We start from the raw sequence: 20,691 nt of genomic DNA on the forward strand, positions 1-20,691 counted from the left end.
GCGTTAACCTATGCCGCCATCTTGGTTTCTCCCATGCTAGGATTTTGATTGAGGATGCAATAAATCTATAAACCAATTTGAGAAGAATTAACATCTTCACAACATTAAATTTTTCAATCCCTAAATATAGTATATTTCTCCATTTAGGTTTTCTCTATCGTCTATTAATAAACTTTAGAATTATCTCCTGAGGACTTGCACATCTTTTGTTAGATTTATTACTATACCCTTCATATTTTTAGTTGCTATCATAAATGCTATTTTGTTTCATTTTCTAAACATTTCTTGCTGTTTTTCAGAAATACAATTCATTTATATATACATATTAGTACCTTGTTAGAATTATTACTTTGGTAATTTATCAGTAGGGTCTTTTGGTTATTTTATGTGCACAAAAATATCTGCATATAATGAAAGTTTTGGGTTGCTCCTTATTTTACTCCTCCTCACTTCCTGCCTTATTGCACAGGCTCTGCCCACAAATATGATATTGAATTAAAGGGAATGGGCACCGTCATCTTGATCTGGATTTTCTTTTTTAAAAATATGTTTTTATTTATTTCAGAGAGAGGAAGGGAGAGGGAGAGAGAGAGATAGAAACATCATTGATGAGAGAGAATCATCGATCGGCTGCCTCCTGAATACCCCCTACTGATGTGTCTTCTGTAAACAGCAATTTGGATTTCATTTGTTTAGTCAGCCTAACGGTCTTCCTTTTAGTTGGAATATTTATTTCATTTATGTTTATTATCAAATACTGATACGTTTTCTTTCTGTCATCTTATGTTTCTTTCTCATTTTTTTTTCTTTCTCTAAGATTAATTGACAGCCTCTGAATTTGTTTCTCTTGTTGGGAAAGCGATCATCAGCCTAATCATCATTTCTTTGAAAGTAACCTAAAATCTTCTCTTTGTCTTTGTTCTTATATAGCTTTTTAAAAAAAATCCTTATCCCAGGATATGTTTATTGACGAGAGAGAGAGAGAGAGAGAGAGAGAGAGAGAGATCAATGTGAGAGAGAAACATCAATCAGTTGCCTCCCGAATCAAACCCTTTGGTGCACAGGATGACGCTCCAACCAGCAGAGCCACCTGGCAGGGCTTATAAAGTTTTGATGTCTACTAGTGGAATTGAATCAAACCCTTCGGTGCACAGGATGACGCTCCAACCAGCTGAGCCACCTGGCCAGGGCTTATAAAGTTTTGATGTCTACTAGTGGAATTGTTTTGGTTACCCTGCTTGTGATACCTTGGGATTTCTAATCTGACAAGTAAAATTTTTAATAAATTCTGGGAAATTCTTAGCCAGCATTTCTCCAAATATTGCCACTGCAAATGCGGGAAGATTTAATATTTAAGCCCCTGAACAAAGGAGTCCCCGTGGCTCTCTCTCTTGCTGCTCCCGCCTGACTCCTGGCTTGCGGGGCTCTCATGCCCTACCCTCGCCCACGAGGCCCACAGCCAGGTGGACTCCACACCTGGACGGACTGAATCTAACCTGATGCTACACCGAACCCCACCCCCCCATGGAATGGAAACTCTGGACACTGGTCCTATTTCAGCTCCACTAAAGCCCCAGCTCCACCTTTTTCAGGACTGGGTTAAGGGCATGGGACTTTACCAGCCCGAGGAATGTAAGTCCCATTCCTGAGATTGAGAAAGTCGATAAGTCGAAATTGAAGAAGATGCAAACGCAAGAGAAAAATCCACCACCTTCAAAATACTAAATGATTGAGCAGGAGAAGCAAGCAGGCGAATCGTGATGAGGCACACACTGCCACTATGTATTGTATGTGCCACAAGCATTGCCTTCTTGTTTTACTTCTTTCAGCTGTTTAACTTTGTAAGATGCAAAGAGCTTGGGTCAGTTTAAAGGATTGTGCTGCCCCATTTCACACCAGAGAACTGCTGACAACAAAGGCCGCACCTGCCTCTCTCTCCCATCGGCCTGTCTGGCTGGCGGGGAAGGAAAAGAACTTGTGTGTTGGTGGAGGAAGAAGCTGGGTGGGACAACAGTGAAATCTGGAGTAAAAACCGACCTGGTCCAAGGTGTCCTGCAAGCTGAAAAATGCAGTTTAATCAGAGTGCCTTTTTTGTTGTTGCTCAAATGCTTTTAATTATTAGAATGCCCATTTTTTAAAATATGCTAATAAAAAGTTTTAAAACTTGGGGGAAAAAAGGTGTGTTAACCTAGATACACAGAAATAATGGATAGGGCTTTCTTAAGGCAAAAGTACGCTTTTCACTAAAGTTATATTCCTGGGGTGTGACTATCCACCGTGACCTGCCCAGTTAGGAATTTATGATCATCTCACCCTGTGAGATTACTTTCCATAGAGCCCCTTTTTTCCTGTCCACAGTGGTGTTGAACCATGACAGAGAAAAGAACTACATGTTTTATAAATGCCCAAGAGAATACGGAATGAACATTCTCTGTAGTTTTGTTTTTCTACTATACCACAAATAGTACTATTTATTCTTTCTCCTCTCTTAAAATCTCAATTTTCTCTTCCTATTTTTTAACCCAACTCTATAATTTTAATCCAGCCAGGAGAACTGACTCAGTCTTCTGGGTCAGCTACTTCACCTCCGAGTCCCTTTTCTACTCTATAAAATAAGACCACTGCCTATTTCTCAGGCTTGATGGGGATGAGCCACTTGTAAAGGTGGCTGACATTTCATGGGTACTTAGTAAACCCTTATTTCTTTTTTAATCTTCCTTTCTCATCCATACTCTTGTCAACACTTGTTTTCAGTACTTCTCAGTAAATTTGCTGTAAGAGTCTTTTGCAACACCATGGAGAAACCTAGTGGAAGTCAATGAACTAGACAAACTAGGAGCATTCAAAAACTCGACTTTTACTTTATTATTTTTTGTTGTCAATAGTGCAAATGTCCCCCATTTCCCCCCTTCTGTCCCCCTCCACCCAATCCCTGCCCCGCCCCAGGCCTTCCCCACACTATTGCCTGTGTCCATGGGTTATGCATATATGGTCTTAGAAAACGTAACTTCTAAAAAAGAGACTTTCTGAAGTGATTTTGAAAGGCTGAATTTGGTGCTCAGGGCTAAGGAGATAAAGCCAAGCCCCGTGCATTTTCCCCTTAGAGACATTTTTCATTGTATCGCATGTCGGCAGCCCCAGTAAATGTCCAATTGCACATGTAACGATGTGCAGCATCGCCAGGTACAGTCCAACCAAGGTGTGCAGAGGCTTATCACATTCATATGCAAATACATATATACTCCATATCCACGCTTATCCCTTGACCCGAAGTAGACCTAATTTTGCAGTGTAAGTTGGTGAGTTTTCTTGAGCTCATTGGCCTGCCACTAAAAATGGACAAAAGGTAAGGGTAAGGGTAAAACTGTAAGACTCGTGTAGTTTGGGTTTGAACGAAACTGAAATCTAAGTTTAGAAATAAAAGTAGACCCTAAAGTCACTCATAGTCTTTAGTAAAATTTTGTGTTTTGTTTTGAGGGTCATGAGACCTCAGTGGTATCGATTTTGACACTGACTCACAGTGGGGTCTCAATTGCTTTTCCCTGCTCAGTATCATGAATGGTACTTCCTACATACTTCCTTGCCTTGTGCAGCTGTTGAGATTTCATAGGGTCTGAGCAACATCGAAGTAAGACAAACTCTGAAGGAAAACAAAGAACAGTTACTTAAAGTGTATGCTTTTGGTTTGTGGTCTGTCCCCAGGCCTACCATTGACCTTGCCTTGCTGGACATGCCCTTCCTTCAACTCGCTGGGGAGATGCCCTCTGACCTCTGAGAGCAGCTGGACCACGCACTCTGAAGACACCAGTAGTCCTAGTTGCTGCCCCTCATACACAGACCTGCAGCTCATCAATGCAGAGGAGCAGATGAGTGGCAGGGCATCTAGGGCCGACTCTACAGGTAAGGCGGAGCACCAAGCCACAGGGCTTTGCAAATCACTCTCAGTGACCTGTAGCCCCTCTTCAAATCTCTGTAGCCAGCTTTGATTGCAGAATGAGGTCAGGCTTAACCATCCAGTCAAAAAGCTAGACTCCTGAGTGATTCAAAATTACATTAGAAGAAAAGAAAACATACACAGATTGGCTGATTGGTTAGAAGATGATAAATATTGGGAAACCATGACAGTGTCTTCTTTGTTATTATTCTTTATTGTTTGAAGTATTACATATGTCTCCTTTTCCCCCCAAGGACCTCTACTGGGTTGCTCCCACTCTCCAGCACATGCCCTCACTCTCCTACTGTCTGTGACCATTGGTTATGCTTATATACATGCATACAAGTCCTTTGGTTGATCTCTTACCCCCACCCCCAGCCTTCCCTCTGAGGTTTAATGGTCTGTTTGATGCTTCTCTGTCTCTGAATCTATTTTTGTTCATCAGTTTATGTTGTTCATTATATTCCACATGAGTGCGATCATGTGATATTTATCTTTCTCCGACTGGCTTATTTCGCTTAGCATAATGCTCTCCAGGTCCATCCATGCTGTTGTGAGTGGTAAGAGTTCGTTCTTTTTTACAGCAGCGTAGTATTTCATTGTGTAGATGTACCACAGTTTTTTTAATCCACTCATCTGCTGTTGGGCACTTAGGCTGTTTCCAAATCTTAGCTATGGTAAATTGTGCTGCTATGAACATAGGGGTGCGTATATCCTTTCTGATTGGTGTTTCTGATTTCTTGGGATATAGTCCTAGAAGCAGGATCACTGGGTCAAATGGGAGTTTCATTTTTAATTTTTTGAGGAAACTCCATACTGTCTTCCACAGTGGCCGTACCAGTCTGCATTCCCAGCAGCAGTGCATGAGGGTTCCTTTTTCTCCACATCCTCGCCAGCCCTTGTTGTTTGTTGATTTGTTGATGATAGCCATCTTTTGAGACAGCATGAATGGACCTGGAGATTATCATGCCAAGTGAAATAAGCCAGTCAATTCAATGAGTTTGGCATTACTCTGATACTGAAACCAAAGAAACAAGGTCCCGCTTCCTCTTAGCTCCAGCACCAGGGTGAGGCTTTGGGGGATACAGACACATACTAGCAGGAACTGGATTATCTGGTTCGGGGCAGCAACTCGGGGGTGGCTTTCTCCCAGATGGAGAGATGCTCGCAGGGATCATAGTTCCTATGCTGGGACCTCCCTGGTCTCAGGGCTGACTCAACAGTATGTCTTAATGTGTTATTTTCCTGATGGTTTGGTACAAGTACTGTTCTCTGTCAATTTTGCTTCTCCTGGGATAACAACTATTGGTAATATTCACAAAATTGAATCTTGCATCCTACCACCCGCACATCTTCCCTCTTCAGCAAAAGGGAGGTAAGTTTCTATGCTGGGACCTCCCCAGTCTCAGGGCTGACTCAACAGTATGTCTTAATGTGTTATTTTCCTGATGGTTTGGTACAAGTACTGTTCTCTGTCAATTTTGCTTCTCCTGGGATAACAACTATTGGTAATATTCACAAAATTGAATCTTGCATCCTACCACCCGCACATCTTCCCTCTTCAGCAAAAGGGAGGTAGATTTAAGCAGAGAAAAAGTAAATGTTATATGAAATGGAATGAGAATCAGGACTCAGCCATTGTGTCTAGACTACAAATCATTTTGCAGTTATGTTTACTCTGTTGGGCCTGAGTTGAACTATGTACATCAGCATGCAGCATCCCGGGGTCTCATTGATTAAATTTCCAGTAGGTGTAGGATGGAATGCCGGCTGGCTCCGTGGGTGGAATATGGCCTATCAGCAAGCGCCATACTACATGTTAGGGTTAGGATGGCATTGGAAACATGTGGTGTGTTCTTGGTGTTTTGGCTGTTGGGCCCAAGAGATTGTTTTCCTTTGAAAGGGGTGGAGTTACTGGTAGTTTCTCTGTGGATGAAATTACCCAGTATGTCCAATAATGTTTTTCTTTCTCAAATGTTGTTTAGGAATTTGTCTCTGAATCATTTTTCAAACTTGGGTAACATTTGCCCTCATGCTGTGTACTATTGGGGGTTCTACAAAGAGAAAGGGTTCAAACATGCCCAGCTAGTGTGGCTCAGTGGTTGAGCGTTGACCTTTGAACCAGGAGATCACGGTTCGATTCCCAATGAGGGCACATGCCAGGGTTGTGGGCTTGATCCCCAGTGTGGAGTGTGCAGGAGGCAGCTGATCAATGATTTTTCTCTCATTAATGTTTCTATCTCTCTATCCCTTCCTTGCTGAAATCAATCAATAAGACTAGAGGCCCGATGCACGAAGATTTGTGCAAGAATGGGCCTTCCTTCCCCTGGCCGCCGGCTCCGCCTTCACTCTGGCTGGAGCCACCTTTCCGCCTTCCTACGATCCCCAGAGGCCTGGAGCAGCTGGGGCAGTGTGGAATGCCTGCGTCGTCGCCATAATGACGATGCAAGCATCCTGCTCCCCCCCCGGCCGCTTGGCACCTGTGTATGCAAATTAACCTGCCATCTTTGTTGGGTTAATTTGCATACTCACTCCTGATTGGCTGGTGGGCATCACAAAGGTACGGTCAATTTGCACCTTTCTTTTTTATTAGTGTAGATATCCTATATAATGGATGTAATATGCAAATTGACTGTCACACCCTCACAAGATGGCTGCCTATGACCAGGCCAGCAGGGGGGGTTAGTGAATTTAGTTTGGTATTTGATAATATTGCAAAGAATTCTAGTTTAACACACACTCTCTCTCTCTTTTCATAAGCTACAGTTCTTTCTAGCATTTTGTTTTCACAGACACTCCCTCAGTTCTGCTTAATCCCCGTGGTTGATGATCAGGTCAGTGGCTGATGATTCGATCAGTGGCTGAAATATGCCCCCACGCCCCCATCTCCCCCGTGGGGAGCATTTCCTGGTGGCAGGGCACTGTCAGGAGCTGAGGCTGTGCTTCTCCTCCTCGCTTCTCCGTGCTCCCGACCTCCTTGCCAAGCCTTCCCGCAGAGGACGCAGATGATGTATTGGTTCAGGGTACACAGACTCTGGAGTGATCCACAAGGATGCAGTTTCTTCCCTTGCCTGCCCCAGGGATCTCATTAGGTGAGAGAGGTGGAAAACGGGCTCCTCGCTGCAGGAAAAGTCAGCATGTTTCTATTCAGGCTCTTTTTTCAGTGGCCTCTCTACTTGGGTGAAAATTGCTTTAATACCTGAGGTTCCAGTGATGAAATCAGAGCCCTAGCCTGAACTGGACATTATTACTCTGTCTCCCAAGCTTTAATGGTCTCGTTATTTTTAGTATCTTTTCTAACAGTGTTACAATGGGCACTGAGAAAGCCTCCGCCCTGTTGTTTCAGTCAGGGTCCTGGCAGGAAGCAGATGGAGTCCTTGGAGGGGTTTATCTGAAAAGAGTGTAATGAGAGGACTGCTTACAGAGGCAGCAAGAGTTAGAATCATAGAAGAGGGGCTGCCCCACAGGGTCCAGAAACCCAAACACACATCGACTAGCAAAGTTGACTTGGATATGCAGGCTGTTGCTAAAGTGTTGGGAAAACAGAAAAAAATATTTTGACAAACTTCCCTGGATTTACAAAGCCAGCCTTACTTTGTCTCAGGCTCTGTTATACCTCTGGCTATAGAAGGGACAGAGCCACTACCAGGAACTTGGCGAGGTGGGGAGAGTAGGGGATAAATACCCAGATTTGTGCTGGTGCTTCCCATCAGCAGATCCAGCTGGAAGCCAGAGGGCCAGGAGACTTGGTGAGGCAGCCCACAGAGATCAGCCACCAGGCCACAGAGCAGGTGACGACAAGTTTCAGTGGGTTTGGGGTCACGGGTGGTGGCGAGCAAATAGAGAATCGGCAACACTCTCTAACCCCCATCAGGAACTAAATGGCCCGTAGGCTGGGGTCGCTCCACAGCCACAGATGCAAAACCAGGACTAAAGAGTGATGAGTGATGCTCTCAGTTCTCTCCCGTGGCTACAGGGAGGCTGGAGGTATGGTCTTGGGGCAACCACCCTCTCCTCAGTAGAATAATCACAGCCAGGACTCACTGTGTACTGTGTGCCAGGTGTGTGCTATCTCTGGCCTTTACAACAATCCTGCAAGGCAGGTATCATCCTCCCCATTTCCTAGTTGATGCTGAGTCTTCGGAAGTTTAAGAAACTGGTCTAAGGGAATGTGACTAAGAAACAGACAACCCTGGCTTTCAATCCAAGTTCCAAAGCCTTTTCCAGTGGTTCCCAAATCTGGTGGTGCCCCCAGAATTATCATGGTTATCAGTTTGCTGTGTTACCTTTCAGACCTTCTTTAGAGATAGGTATTATAGAGGATGTGTGTGTGTGTGTGTGTGTGTGTATATATATATATATAGAGAGAGAGAGAGAGAGAGAGAGAGAGATAGAGAGAGAGTTGTTGTTGCCGTAGGGTTATTTTTAACCTAAATAGGATCAAAGGGATTTTAAATACTGGTATATGAGTAGCAGGAAAGCTTGAAGAATAAACTAATGTTTCCTTATCAGATATGAGTGTTTGCAGATAACTGCTGTGTGTCCACAGTACTGTATTATGTAAACAAGTTTCTAGGCACTGCATTGTGGAAAGAAATACCCAATTCTTTAGTAAGGCAAGGGTCCAGGTGGACCCAGGTGCTAGGGAGCGCCCCCATCTGCTTATGATGGAACATCATCCTTTGTATCTCACCTCCACCTGTTCCTCCAGGCCCAGAGGTGGCCAGTGTTGTCTCCAAGGCCCTGGGAAAGGGAGAAGCCCTGAGGTGGGTGACCGGGAGAGCCCTCCCCCAGGCGGAGTGGACAGTCTGTATGCAGCCGCAGCTGTGGGAACCCCATGAGGCTCTTCCTGAACACGCTGACCTGTGTGACCAGGGTTGAGCCCTGGCTTTGAAAAGCCTTTAACCCATCCTGGATACCAGGATAGAAGGCGGGTAAGGACAAACAAGGTTTAGGAGAATGACCATGTGCTTTAAAACCTCTGGCATTTATTCACCTGCCCAGCGGTGGGGAATTTATAAATGCTGTCAGTTGAGCTATTGAGAGCTTCAGAGAAATCCAGCACCAGGTCTGTGGCGGTGGCTCTGGGAGAGCTGTCCTTCGAGGCTGGACGGCTCCGTCAGGGTAAGCTGCACCCCCCTGAGGCTATGGAGCAGATCTCATCTGTCTGTCTCCTCCGGGCAATCCTGTCTCCAGAGCTGATTCCTCATCTGTGAAACGGAGCTGAGCATCCCTGTCCAGGTAGGGCGACATGCGTGGGCGCAGGTGCTTCATACAGTGCCAAGTGCTGTAGGACTAAAAGAAAATCCCCAACTGAATAGCTCTGGGCCTCATTTCCCTGTGATATGGGGAAGGAGGATAGTTACTGCCTACCCCTTTCTTGTCCCAAAGAGGTCTGTCACCCACACACGTGGTGGGATGGGGTCCCAGGAGGGCTTTGCAGCTCTCAGCAGCGAGCCACAGGTCAATGCAGAGGCCTGCAGGGACTTCAGTGTGATTGGTTTCTGTGCTAACAGCTTGGGGGCCTTTGGGGAGAACTGCCTTAGGGAGACTTGTCATTTATCTGTCCCTTTCTCCCCCCAACCCCCCTTCCCTTGCCGTGGGGAAGGAAGTAGGGGGTGAAGAGTTGCTCCTTCAGCCCAGGTGTCCTGGGCTTTCCCTGGTAGCAATGTGTGAGGAAGCCACCAGGCAGGTGCTCCGTGATTCATCTCCTGTGTGGAGAGGGATTACGGAGGCCCTGCCCAGCCTGTTTATCTTGGCTCATTGCTCTGAGCTGTTGCTCCTCATGGGGCGCAGGGAGCCACAGCCTCCTCCCTGTCATGGAGGCAGGAATTCTGCAGGCAGTTGGCAGACCCACAGGGCCATCCGGATCCCAGCATAATTGTGGAGGAAAAGACTCTGTGATCAGCCCCCACTTTTTTTCTCATTTCTCACCAAGGGGATAATTAGGAGGAGGCAGGCAAACAAATCCCCTCTCCGTGGCTAAACCACAGGTGTGGGGCAGAGCTGGGATCAGTGCTGATATTTGCTCTGGGGTTCAGCTCCCCAGAGCCAATGGCAGGAGGACTGGGAATACGCAAGATTCCTAATGATTCTCGTTTTGTCTTTCACCCCCTATCTCCCAGGGTCCCCTTTCTCTAGATGACAGGCGCACCCTGTCATACTGACAGCCGAGTAGCTCTGTGATGCTGCTAGTTTTATACGGGTGGGTAAACAGCAAGAGGATGGAGGGAACAAAGATAAGCCTCTGCCTTTGAAGTCATTGCAACCAGGAAAGAGAGAGCACAGAAATGTTTGCAGTAGCTCAAGCACCTGTTAAGTGGTGGGCTTCCATTTGGGTTTTTTTTTTTAAGCATAAGAAAAGTGTAGATTTAAGTGTGGGATTAGAATGCTCAGGCTTATATGCATTAGCAAGGAATGACAAGACTGGGTGAAGCACATAGCAGGTGTGTAATAATTGTCTGGTGAATGGATCCATGAATGAACGCAGTGAAGGTGCAGGTGGTGAGTCATCTGCATCGCAGACATCTATGTCTCATTGGGTTAAGAGTCCAGCATTCCTCCCAAGTGTGTCCCATGGAGCAGCCCAAGAAAAGCCCGGATGCTGGGGGCCAGTGCATTAGATCATACTGTGTCCCCTTTGTTGGAGATTCATAGCATCTATCAACTTATTAAGGACTTTGAAAAGTCCTGAAATTATATGTATGTATGTATATGTAGAATTTATACATATATGTGTATATATATATTTACATGTGTATATATGTAAATATATGTATATATGTAAATTTAGTCTTTCTTTAACTCATACTGCCTATCTGGTCACCTGGTACAGAAACCCAAACACACATCAATTGGCCAAATTGACTTGGAAGTACAGGCCATTGCTAAAGTGTTGGGAAACCAGAAAGAGATATTTTGCCAAACTTTCCTGGATGTACAAAGCTAGCCTTACTTTGTCTCAGGCTCTGTTATACCTCTGGGCCTTTTCTTTTCTTTTTTTTTTTTTTTAAATTCTAGATTCAGCAGACCTAAGACTACATTTTTCCCAAACTCTGTTTGAATCTAAACCCTCAGGGTCTTGAAAACAAATATAGACCAGATGTTCTTGATTTATTTTCATTTAATTGATCACAGTGGAATTCTGCCAGAGCAGTAGGATATCCCCAGGGGTTTTGGACTCATTTTTTCCCTCAGAAACAAGTGTTCATGCTGGGTAGAAAGACATGGACTTGAGAACCCAATTTTTGCAAGAAGAACTTTTTAGACTCTCAGAAGGTTTCTCCTGTCATTCATTACTGGTGAAGGGTGATGATATGAGAGCATCGCCCGGGCTGTGTGCCTCTTTACAAGGTGTAGCATGTGTCTCTGCAGTCCTGTTGTAATCCTGCTGCAGCTGGAAGAGTATTAGACAGACTCCGGGGCCCACATTTCCAAGTAAACTGCAATTAGCATGTGCAGGATGGGTTACAGGGGATTTTTGATGGTCTTAACATTTGTTTTTGTGTTGTTGTTTTGTTTTTTTTTGGTTAATCCTCACCTGAGGATATTTTTCCATTGATTTTTAGACAGAGTGGAAAGGGTGGGGGTGGGGGAGAAACATCAATGTGAGAGAGACACATCGATTGGTTGCCTTCTGCACATGCCCTGACCAGGGCTGGGGATCAAACCTACAACCCATGTATGTGCCTTTGACTGGGAATCGAACCCAAGACCCTTTGGTGCACAGACATTCTAACCACTGACCCATGCTGGCCAGAGCAAGGCACTTTTGTATTTTATGATTATTTTTAACTTTGAATATATTTTGCTTAAGACACAAAAATAAGTTAACTTATTCAAAAAATTCTTTCTCCCAGCTACAATCCCCGAGTAGGTTCTCTCCTGAGTTTTACTCTAGGTCAGTGGTTCTCAACCTTGGCTGCACATTAGAATCACCTGGGAATCTTTTTAAAATCCTGATTTCTGGGCTTCATCCTCTGGAAATTCTGTTTCTTTGTTACGGGGTGGGGCCACAACATTAGTAACAAAGAAACAGAATTTCCAGAGGATGAGGCCCAGAAATCAGGATTTTAAAAAGATTCCCAGGTGATTCTAATGTGCAGCCAAGGTTGAGAACCACTGCTCTAGGTTGTGGTCCCTGTACCATCTGTTCAACCTCTGAGAGGCGTGTTCTGTGCATGGAATTCATCTCCCCATCAAACTCAGGGCCTCCGGGGCAACAGTGGGGTTTTCCAGTTTGCATTGTCCCTACAGCAGCCGTGGGCAAACTACAGCCCGGGGGCCGGATCCGGCCCTTGAAATGAATAAAACTAAAAAAAAAAAAAAGCTCTAGGTTGTGGTCCCTGTAACATCTGTTCAACCTCTGAGAGGCGTGTTCTTTGCATGGAATTCATCTCCCCATCAAACTCAGGGCGTCCGGGGCAACAGTGGGGTTTTCCAGTTTCCATTGTCCATACAGTCTGGTCTCTAGCACCATGCCTGGGCCCAAGGAGCTGTCCAATGAACATTTTTAGTTATATTTCCTCTTTTGATCACATTACATCAGTATTATGCCCTTGCCTCTCACCTCAGGAAAAAAAAAAAAAAAAGTTTGCCTCAAAATACCTTCATCCCAAGGATTTAAAGAGAGTTGAGAAAAATAGAAAAGAGTTCCTTCAGGCTGGTCTCCAGCACCATGCCTGGGCCCAAGGAGCTGTCCAATGAACATTTTTAGTTATATTTCCTCTTTTGATCACATTACATCAGTATTATGCCCTTGCCTCTCACCTCAGGAAAAAAAAAAAAAAAAGTTTGCCTCAAAATACCTTCATCCCAAGGATTTAAAGAGAGTTGAGAAAAATAGAAAAGAGTTCCTTTGGTCATAATTTTTAATTATTCTGCTGAATGTTTTAAATGTAGGTCATCAAATTCCCCTGTGAAGGATGGGGTTTCCCACTTTAAGTAGCTTCCCAGGTGAGTTATCCAACATCACTGCTTTAAGTGAGATTAGGAATTGCTCACTGAAGCTCTCGTGCAAACCATTTAAGACCCAGCAAACTCAGGCTTCAGAAAGAATTCTGAGCTGTGCTTTTTTCTCAGTAAAAGAAGTTAACTCTGATTCAACAAAATATCAGCTGACAGAGATGCTCAACCGTAGTGGCTCGCAGCGTCCTCTCCCAAGTATTTATTGTCATTAGCCCTGAAACCTCTGGAAATAGATGTCTTCTTACTTGGTTTAGGATCACAGTGATTGGTTTGGAGTCACAGACCTTTAAAGTTAGAAGAAATTTAAGAGATTATTTAGTAGGATTTCTCCATTTTCCAGGTGAGGAAGCCAAGGCCTAGAGACTTTTAGCCGCAGAGCCAGGCCTTGTAATTCCTTGTCCCTCACCCAGTGTGTGAATCATTAAAAACCTGAGAGATTGGCCAGGCACAAATGGTTATTTTTCATTTCCTTCTCTTTGAACATTTTCATCTTCTCCTTCCATCCTGCCCCCCCACCCCCCGCCCCCAATTAAACAATAGAGCCTCTTTCTTGAGGATTTAGTTCACTTATGAAAGTCAAAAGCAGTGGAACCAATGGAGATGGAAACCCTCAGAGCCAAGAAAACATTTTTAAAAATATATATTTGTTTTTGTGTTGTTGAGATGAAGGGAGAGGAAGAAGGAGATAGAAACATCGATGATAAGAGGGAATCCTTGATTGGCTGCCTTCTGCACGTTGGACTGAGCCCACAAGCCAGGCATGTGGTCTTGACTGGAATTGAACCTGGGACCCTTCAGTCCGCAGGTTGACGCTCTATCCACTGAGCCAAACCAGCTAGGGCAAGAAAACATTTTTTTCCCCCTTAATAGTAAGTTTGAGGGGAGATAGAAACATCGATGATAAGAGGGAATCCTTGATTGGCTGCCTTCTGCACGTTGGACTGAGCCCACAAGCCAGGCATGTGGTCTTGACTGGAATTGAACCTGGGACCCTTCAGTCCGCAGGTTGACGCTCTATCCACTGAGCCAAACCAGCTAGGGCAAGAAAACATTTTTTTCCCCCTTAATAGTAAGTTTGACACATCAATGAGATGTGGTCCTAGAAAGTCTCTTGACTGAAGCTCATGTGTTTGAGATCAGACATTTCCTTTCCTGGTCCCGAAGCCTGTGGGGCAAGGTCTGGGTCTTTGTAATTCCCTTTGGGGGCTCTTACAGTGATCCACAGTCCATCTTCCTGGCATCTCTTCTCACCCACCTTCCTTTATCTCAGGGGCATCTCTTCCTTCCTTTTGCAACTACTTAGACCTTTAAAAAGCTCCTTAATGTTAGAGTAGTTTTTCATGTTTGTTTCCAGGGAGAGAATGAGTTCACAGCATACCCTTGGGTCAGATGAGGAAACAGGTCACACAGCTGTAAAAGGGCAGCTGCCTGGTAGAATTCACATCTGCCATGAGTCTCAAGGACAAGTTCACGTTACCACCTCGGGGTTCATCTGGAAACACAAATCAGTGCTCTATGCAGGTTGCAAACATCAACGAGATGTCAGCCCTTTCCAATGGTAGCACAATGGGCACTCCGCCACCTCTTTTGCGGTGAAATGGACACCTGACTTTTCCTTAGTCTCATGTGGAGTGCTGTGTGTATTAGTTTACTAGCGCTGCCCTAACAAAGAACCACAGACTGGGTTAAACAACAGAAATTTATTTCCTCACAATCCTAGAGACTGGAAGTCCTAGATCAAGGTATGTGAGCAAAGTTGGTTTCTTTGGAGGCCTCTCTCCTGTTTCTTCACCTGGTCTTCTTGCCTTTGTGTGTCTCTGTGTCGTCATCGCTTCCTCTGATGACTGTCATACTGGGTTGGGCACATCCTAATGACCTCCTTTTAACTTCACTACCTCTCTAGAGACCCTGTTTCCAAATATAGTCACATACGGAGGCACTTGGAGTGAAGACACGACATGTAAATTTTGAGGATACACAATTCAGCCCATAATACTAGACAAACACCACTTAAAGCCCCCCTCCTTCCCTGCACAGAATAGCCTCACTGACACTAAACCATCTGTATCGTTTTTCTGGAGGCATCATCAGCGTGCCACTGGTGTAGAGACTGGATCTGGGTCTGACACTCCACGTTCAGCCTACTTCCCACAGCTAGAGTCAGGAGAAAGGAGTCGTTCATGCTTGATAAACCCCTCCGTCAGCCTGTTCACCTGCTTATCTGCACAGTGGCCTGCTGGCTCACCAGGGGGCTGGTTTATCCTGTCGGACTCAATGGTTTACATGACAGTTCAAAAGTCACAAGAGAAGAAATGCAAAGAAGTGATGTAAAAAGGTGATCAATCCCCATAATCAGCTGTGCAGATTAAACAATTAGGCATATTAGCTCAATGGAGTTTAAAGAAATTAGACTGTGCAGTGTTGGTTGGAGAGTTGGGAATTTGCATGCAAGGGCTGTGGAAAGACATTTCTAGAGGTCATTCCGGCCATCGGTGCCAGTTTAAATGTCACACGCTTAGACTGTTGCCTTATCCCCAGGAAATAATTAGACACATGCCTGTGCGTGCAATGCAGCACTGTTTATATTAGCAAAAGCAAGCAAACAAAACCAAAACGTCCAACCAAATACCAATTAAAATGGAATGCTATGCAGCCATGGCAAGTGCTCCCATTATACTGTGAATTGAAAAAGGTAGGTTGCAGAATAGCATGTATAATAGTTTTGCTATATTGGCCTACATATAGTTTTGTTACATTAGTATGTATGTGTATGTGTGTACATATACACGTACATACATTTCTGTTCCTAAATATATAGAAAAAAATTTTGATAGACTGTATCCCAAACAGCGAATATTGATTATCTTGGGGTCGTGGACTTCATTCCTTACTACATTTATTTCTATAGGATATGAATTATTTATAATAAATACATACATTTCTGTTCCTAAATATATAGAAAAAATTTTTGATAGACTGTATCCCAAACAGTGAATATTGATTATCTTGGGGTCGTGGACTTTCATTCCTTATTACATTTATTTCTATAGGATATGAATTATTTATAATAATCATGGGATCCCTCTGAAACTCAGAAAAAATAAGAATGAAAATATTTCTATTTAGAATGAAATATGTTACATATGTTACTGGAGCTGTTTTAAAATATCCTTTCATTCTAGATGTGTTTGTTTGCGGGCTGGCCTATTTGAGGGGTGGCTGCTGGCTATTTTGCTGTGGGTGGAGCGGGCTAGGCTTTTCTCCGTGAAAGAGCCACGCGCTGTGTTTAACCTTGCACCGCACAATGCTAGGTGCCCATTCTCTGCAGGAAGTGGTGTGGTATAATGGAAAGCTCTAGTAATCTGAGTTGGACAGACCAAGGTCAGACACCAGCTCTGCTACTCCCTGCTCTGTGATATTCGGCAAATTTTTTAACCTCAACGACCTTTAGTTTCCTCAACTGTAGAACGGAAATAATAAGGATCACCCTGAGCTTGCACGTTGGTTTCCAGGGTTCTATGAGACCAGGTACACGAAGTCCTGGAAAATAATAAGGAGTAGCCATTAGGATGAGAGCAATATAATGTAGTTTTCATATTTTAGAGCTACGATTTAGTCTATGGGAAGAAAAATGTTTAAAGTTGTGAAAAAAGAGCTAAATCAAACCCAGAAGAAGTTCTATTTTATGTCGTTGGCCAGTTTTTATAAACCACCTTTCCAGAAAGGCAATGTCTTTCATTCTTTTAATTTTCATTGACTGAAGGGTGGGCTCACTCGATGTGCTTTGTGAAACCACTTGTGTCTAAGGTATTTTTCTGCAGAATTGGAATCAGGAGGACAATTTTTCCTCGAGGAGAGTGGGGAGGGGGACCAGGGGAGGGGGAGGCAGCAACTGCCAGGTTCACTTTCACAAATTGGCCTCCCCCTCCTCCTCTTCACGATTGGGTTGTTTGTACAAATTGGTCGCCTCAAGCAACACATTATTAGTTTGAGCCAGAATGTATCCCGGGAGATTTACTGTTTCCCCTTTGCCAAGTAATTGTCCTCTTCCCGCAGAGGATGCTGGGATTGTGGGGGCATTTTCCACACTGTCATATTTCAATCTGGGTCCCCCACCTTCCACTGAGCGCCTGCTATTTGCAAGGTGCTGTGTCATTTTACTGCATGTAGAAAGCAACCAGTTGTGGGCTCGTAATCTGTATTTTCCACCCCTGGATTTTTCCCTCCTTCCTTCCACCCTCAGTACTGGCGTCTGAGGAAAGAAAATAATATCACTGGTCAAAATATTCACTGTCCCTCCCTATGCTGTAGGCCCCCAGACAACAGGATGATATTCCTGCCCCGTGGACATCAGGCTTGGCCATGTGACTCACTTTCGGGCCAGTGACATGCAGGTGGAAGTGACACTTCCCAGCATCAGTTTCCATGTGTTTCCACCACATGCCCTTTCCCCTTTGTCTAGGTCACCCATACTGCCCACCTGCTGCCCTCAGACCCTTGCTTGGACCCTGTCCAGGTGCTCCTCTGGCTTCATGCGCCCCACTCCTCACTCCTGGATCCCAGTCCACGTACCCAGACTCCAGAGTCGTCTGCACAGACGGCGTAGCCTGCTTCCAGGCCCTCCTGGATGTATGCATCTGAGTGCAGCCCACACTGCTCGGGGTGCCCCAAGGCCTGCAGGGCTGGGAATTGAGCTTGGACGGTGGACAGTGCAGCCTTCACAGTGCAGGATGGAGCGGGGTGGGTGAGGGAGCGGAAAGGGAGCCGGCCTCAGGCCAGGGGCCACTTCTCCCTGCATGGGGATGTTTCTGCCTGGAGCTCCACAGAGTCTAAGAATTTGCAATACCATGTTAACCTTCTGAGTTGTTATGAACATATATTGGCCAAGGAGGAGAGGACATACTTTATTTCACAGTTTTTAGCTTGGTCTACACTTTTAAATACTTAGACATACATTGTGTGAGCCTACATCTGGAGTCTTAGGGCAATGCCCATGCAGGCTGGAGATTGTTGTCCTGGATGGGGGTTCCTCTTTCAGCCTGGGCCCTGGAGTGATGTAGAACAGAGCCAGAGCTAATTCTCCAGGGATGTAATGGGAGAAAGAAATCTTGTCATTGTCAGCCATTGAGATGCTGGGGTTATCTGGTCCTGTGGCATAATTTATTTAGATTGGTGTCACCCATTCTGAAAGGAAGAGGTGACATTCATTGAAAGTGTCTGACTTCACCCACTTTAAACATGGGATCGCTGGGATGTTTGTTATTGAATGCATGGTAGCGCTGCCCAGAAGAGGGTAGAAGAAATCCCAGGAGCTGCCTGGAGTTGCGTGAGTGGGTGCATCTGCGCCTCTTCACACGCCCGGCTGCTCTCATTGCTGCTGCATTGCCAGCATTCAGTGCACAGTGAGGCCCGTTTCCCAGTGGTGATGGTTGGGGTCATCAACACATCTGTCTGGCTTCACTCCCCTTGACCCTCCGGAAATAGAATTCAGGACCACATCTTGGGAAAATAAACATAAAGCGAGAAAACATAAAAAGAAGTCTTTAACACAAAGAACTTATATGTATCCATTATCTTTGAATTTACATTTTAATGTATCCACCACCCATCCATCTCCCATCTTGTGCCAAAAAGAACTGTCCCAACAAATGCTTTTCAGGTCCTATCTGTTCCAATCATATCAACTCGGAGGCAGATGCTGGGACTAAGGGTAAGTTCTTTCTGATTGGGAACAAAGAAAAACCACCTGATCCTCACTGAAAGTAAAGCCGTGAACTTGGCCTAAGGAAATTGATGCAGATATGTATAACAGCAATTTTGATCATTGTATTTCAGGTGAAAAACACACTTGTTTTCAGCAAGCTTTCAAATGCATAATTTTATTCATTCTTCATTATAACATAAGCAGAACAATGTCCTCCCTTCTCAAAAAGGAGGAAACGAAGGCTTATTAAGTTCCAGTGATTTGCCCTTCGTTCTGCTACCAGAATTAATATTGGTACTAGGAATATTAATATACCAATTCATATATTAATGTGTATTATATAACACACATTAATGATTAATATCATATAATGTACTTTATATTACATATTAATATCTATTAATTATATGTAAACAATTTATATAATATCCTTACCCAGGAGACTTACTGCTGTAACAGCTCTGCAATTTCAGTGGCTCAACACAGTTCAAGTTCATTCCTCATTCACCCACTGTGAGTGCAGGGTGGTGACAGGGTGCTGAGCTCCAGAGTTCAGGGACCTAAGCTACTCTGCACCCTAAGAGTCTCCTCCATTCCATTCCGATGGCAGGTGGGAAATGGAGGTGCATGTTCCGATGGCCACTTGCTGTTCTTTGCCTCAGGGCTCTTGCTATTCCTTCTGACTGGAAGGCATTCCCTCACTGCCCACCTGTCACCTCCTCACAGAGGCCTTCCCAGATTACCCCATCTAACAAAGGGCCGCCTGTGTCCAATTGACTCTCTGTCTCTCTACCCTGCTTTATTTTTCTCCATTTCACTTAACCCCACTTGATAACAGCAGTCTGTTCCTGAGTGTTTGTTCATTGATTGGCCACCCGAACTCCATGTGCACAGGACTTTCTGAGCGTCACTAGTGTATCACCAACTGCCTGGAACATAGTATAGTAGGTGCTCAATAATTATCTGCTGAACCAGTGAATAGTCACCACCAGATTGCACTATGTATCTGTGGCTGTGCCTTGAGGGTAAAAGCCATGTCAATGTCTGGTTCATATTAGATCATCTCAAACACATTGGCTGCCATAGTATATAGTAAATATTTGGCTGAAAAACAAAAGGCAATAGTAAGGAGAAAATTTCTCAAGGTTCATGTGACTCCACTTAAGCTTCAGCCCTAGTTGGTTTGGCTTGGTGGATAGAGCATCAGCCTGCGGAGTGAAGGGTCTTGGGTTCGATTCCAGTCAAGGGCACATGCCTGGGTTGTGGACTCGATACCTAGTGGGGGGCATGCAGGAGGCAGCCAATCAATAATTCTCTCTCATCATTGATGTTTCTCTCTCTCCCTCTCCTTTCCTCTCTGAAATCAATTAAAAAAATCTCTCTATATAAAGAGCCAGGGGCCATTGCAATCGAATGGACGACCGAACAGGCAGAGTGGAGCAACAAAGCCAGCAGGGGGGTTAGTGAGGGATGACCAAACGACTGAGCAGCAGGCTGCGTGGGGCGACCAGGCCAGCAGGGGGGGTTAGTGAGGGATGACCAAACAACTGAACAGCAGGCTGCGTGGGGCGACCAGGCCAGCAGGGGGGGTTAGTGAGGGATGACCAAACGACTGAGCAGCAGGCTGCGTGGGGCGACCAGGCCAGCAGGGGGGGTTAGTGAGGGATGACCAAACGACTGAGCAGCAGGCTGCGTGGGGCGACCAGGCCAGCAGGGGGGGTTAGTGAGGGATGACCAAACGACTGAGCAGCAGGCTGCGTGGGGCGACCAGGCCAGCAGGGGGGGTTAGTGAGGGATGACCAAACGACTGAGCAGCAGGCTGCGTGGGGCGACCAGGCCAGCAGGGGGGGTTAGTGAGGGATGACCAAACGACCAGTTAGGGGTGATCAGGCTGGCAGGGGGGCCAATAGGGGCAATCAGGCAGGCAGGCAGGTGAGCAGTTAGAAGCCAGCAGTCCCGGAGTGTGAGAGGGATGTCCCTCTGCCGGTTTAGGATCGGGCCTAAACTGACAGTTGGACATCCCCCAAGGGGTCCTAGATTGGAGAGGGTGCAGGCTGGGCTGAGGGGACACCTCCCCCCCCCCCCC

At 45.2% G+C, this 20,691-nt stretch overlaps 1 protein-coding gene across 7 annotated transcripts in view; it reads left to right on the top strand.

Moving 5' to 3' along the window:
- The window catches only part of STON2 (stonin 2), a 125,118-nt gene that overhangs the window by 41,612 nt on the left and 62,815 nt on the right, over positions 1 to 20,691 (top strand). For 6 of the 7 annotated variants that reach the window (XM_014534681.1, XM_005860135.2, XM_005860133.1 and 3 more), the window contains exon 4: positions 3,703 to 3,900. The exons of the other annotated variant lie outside the window; for it this stretch is intronic. In XM_014534681.1, coding sequence (XP_014390167.1) covers positions 3,703 to 3,900 — 198 coding nt within the window. The remainder of the gene's footprint in view (positions 1 to 3,702; positions 3,901 to 20,691) is intronic. 7 annotated transcript variants of the gene reach the window in all.

Source organism: Myotis brandtii, unplaced genomic scaffold, assembly GCF_000412655.1.
Source record: "Myotis brandtii unplaced genomic scaffold, ASM41265v1 scaffold132, whole genome shotgun sequence".
In the NCBI taxonomy this organism is placed as follows: domain Eukaryota; kingdom Metazoa; phylum Chordata; class Mammalia; order Chiroptera; family Vespertilionidae; genus Myotis; species Myotis brandtii.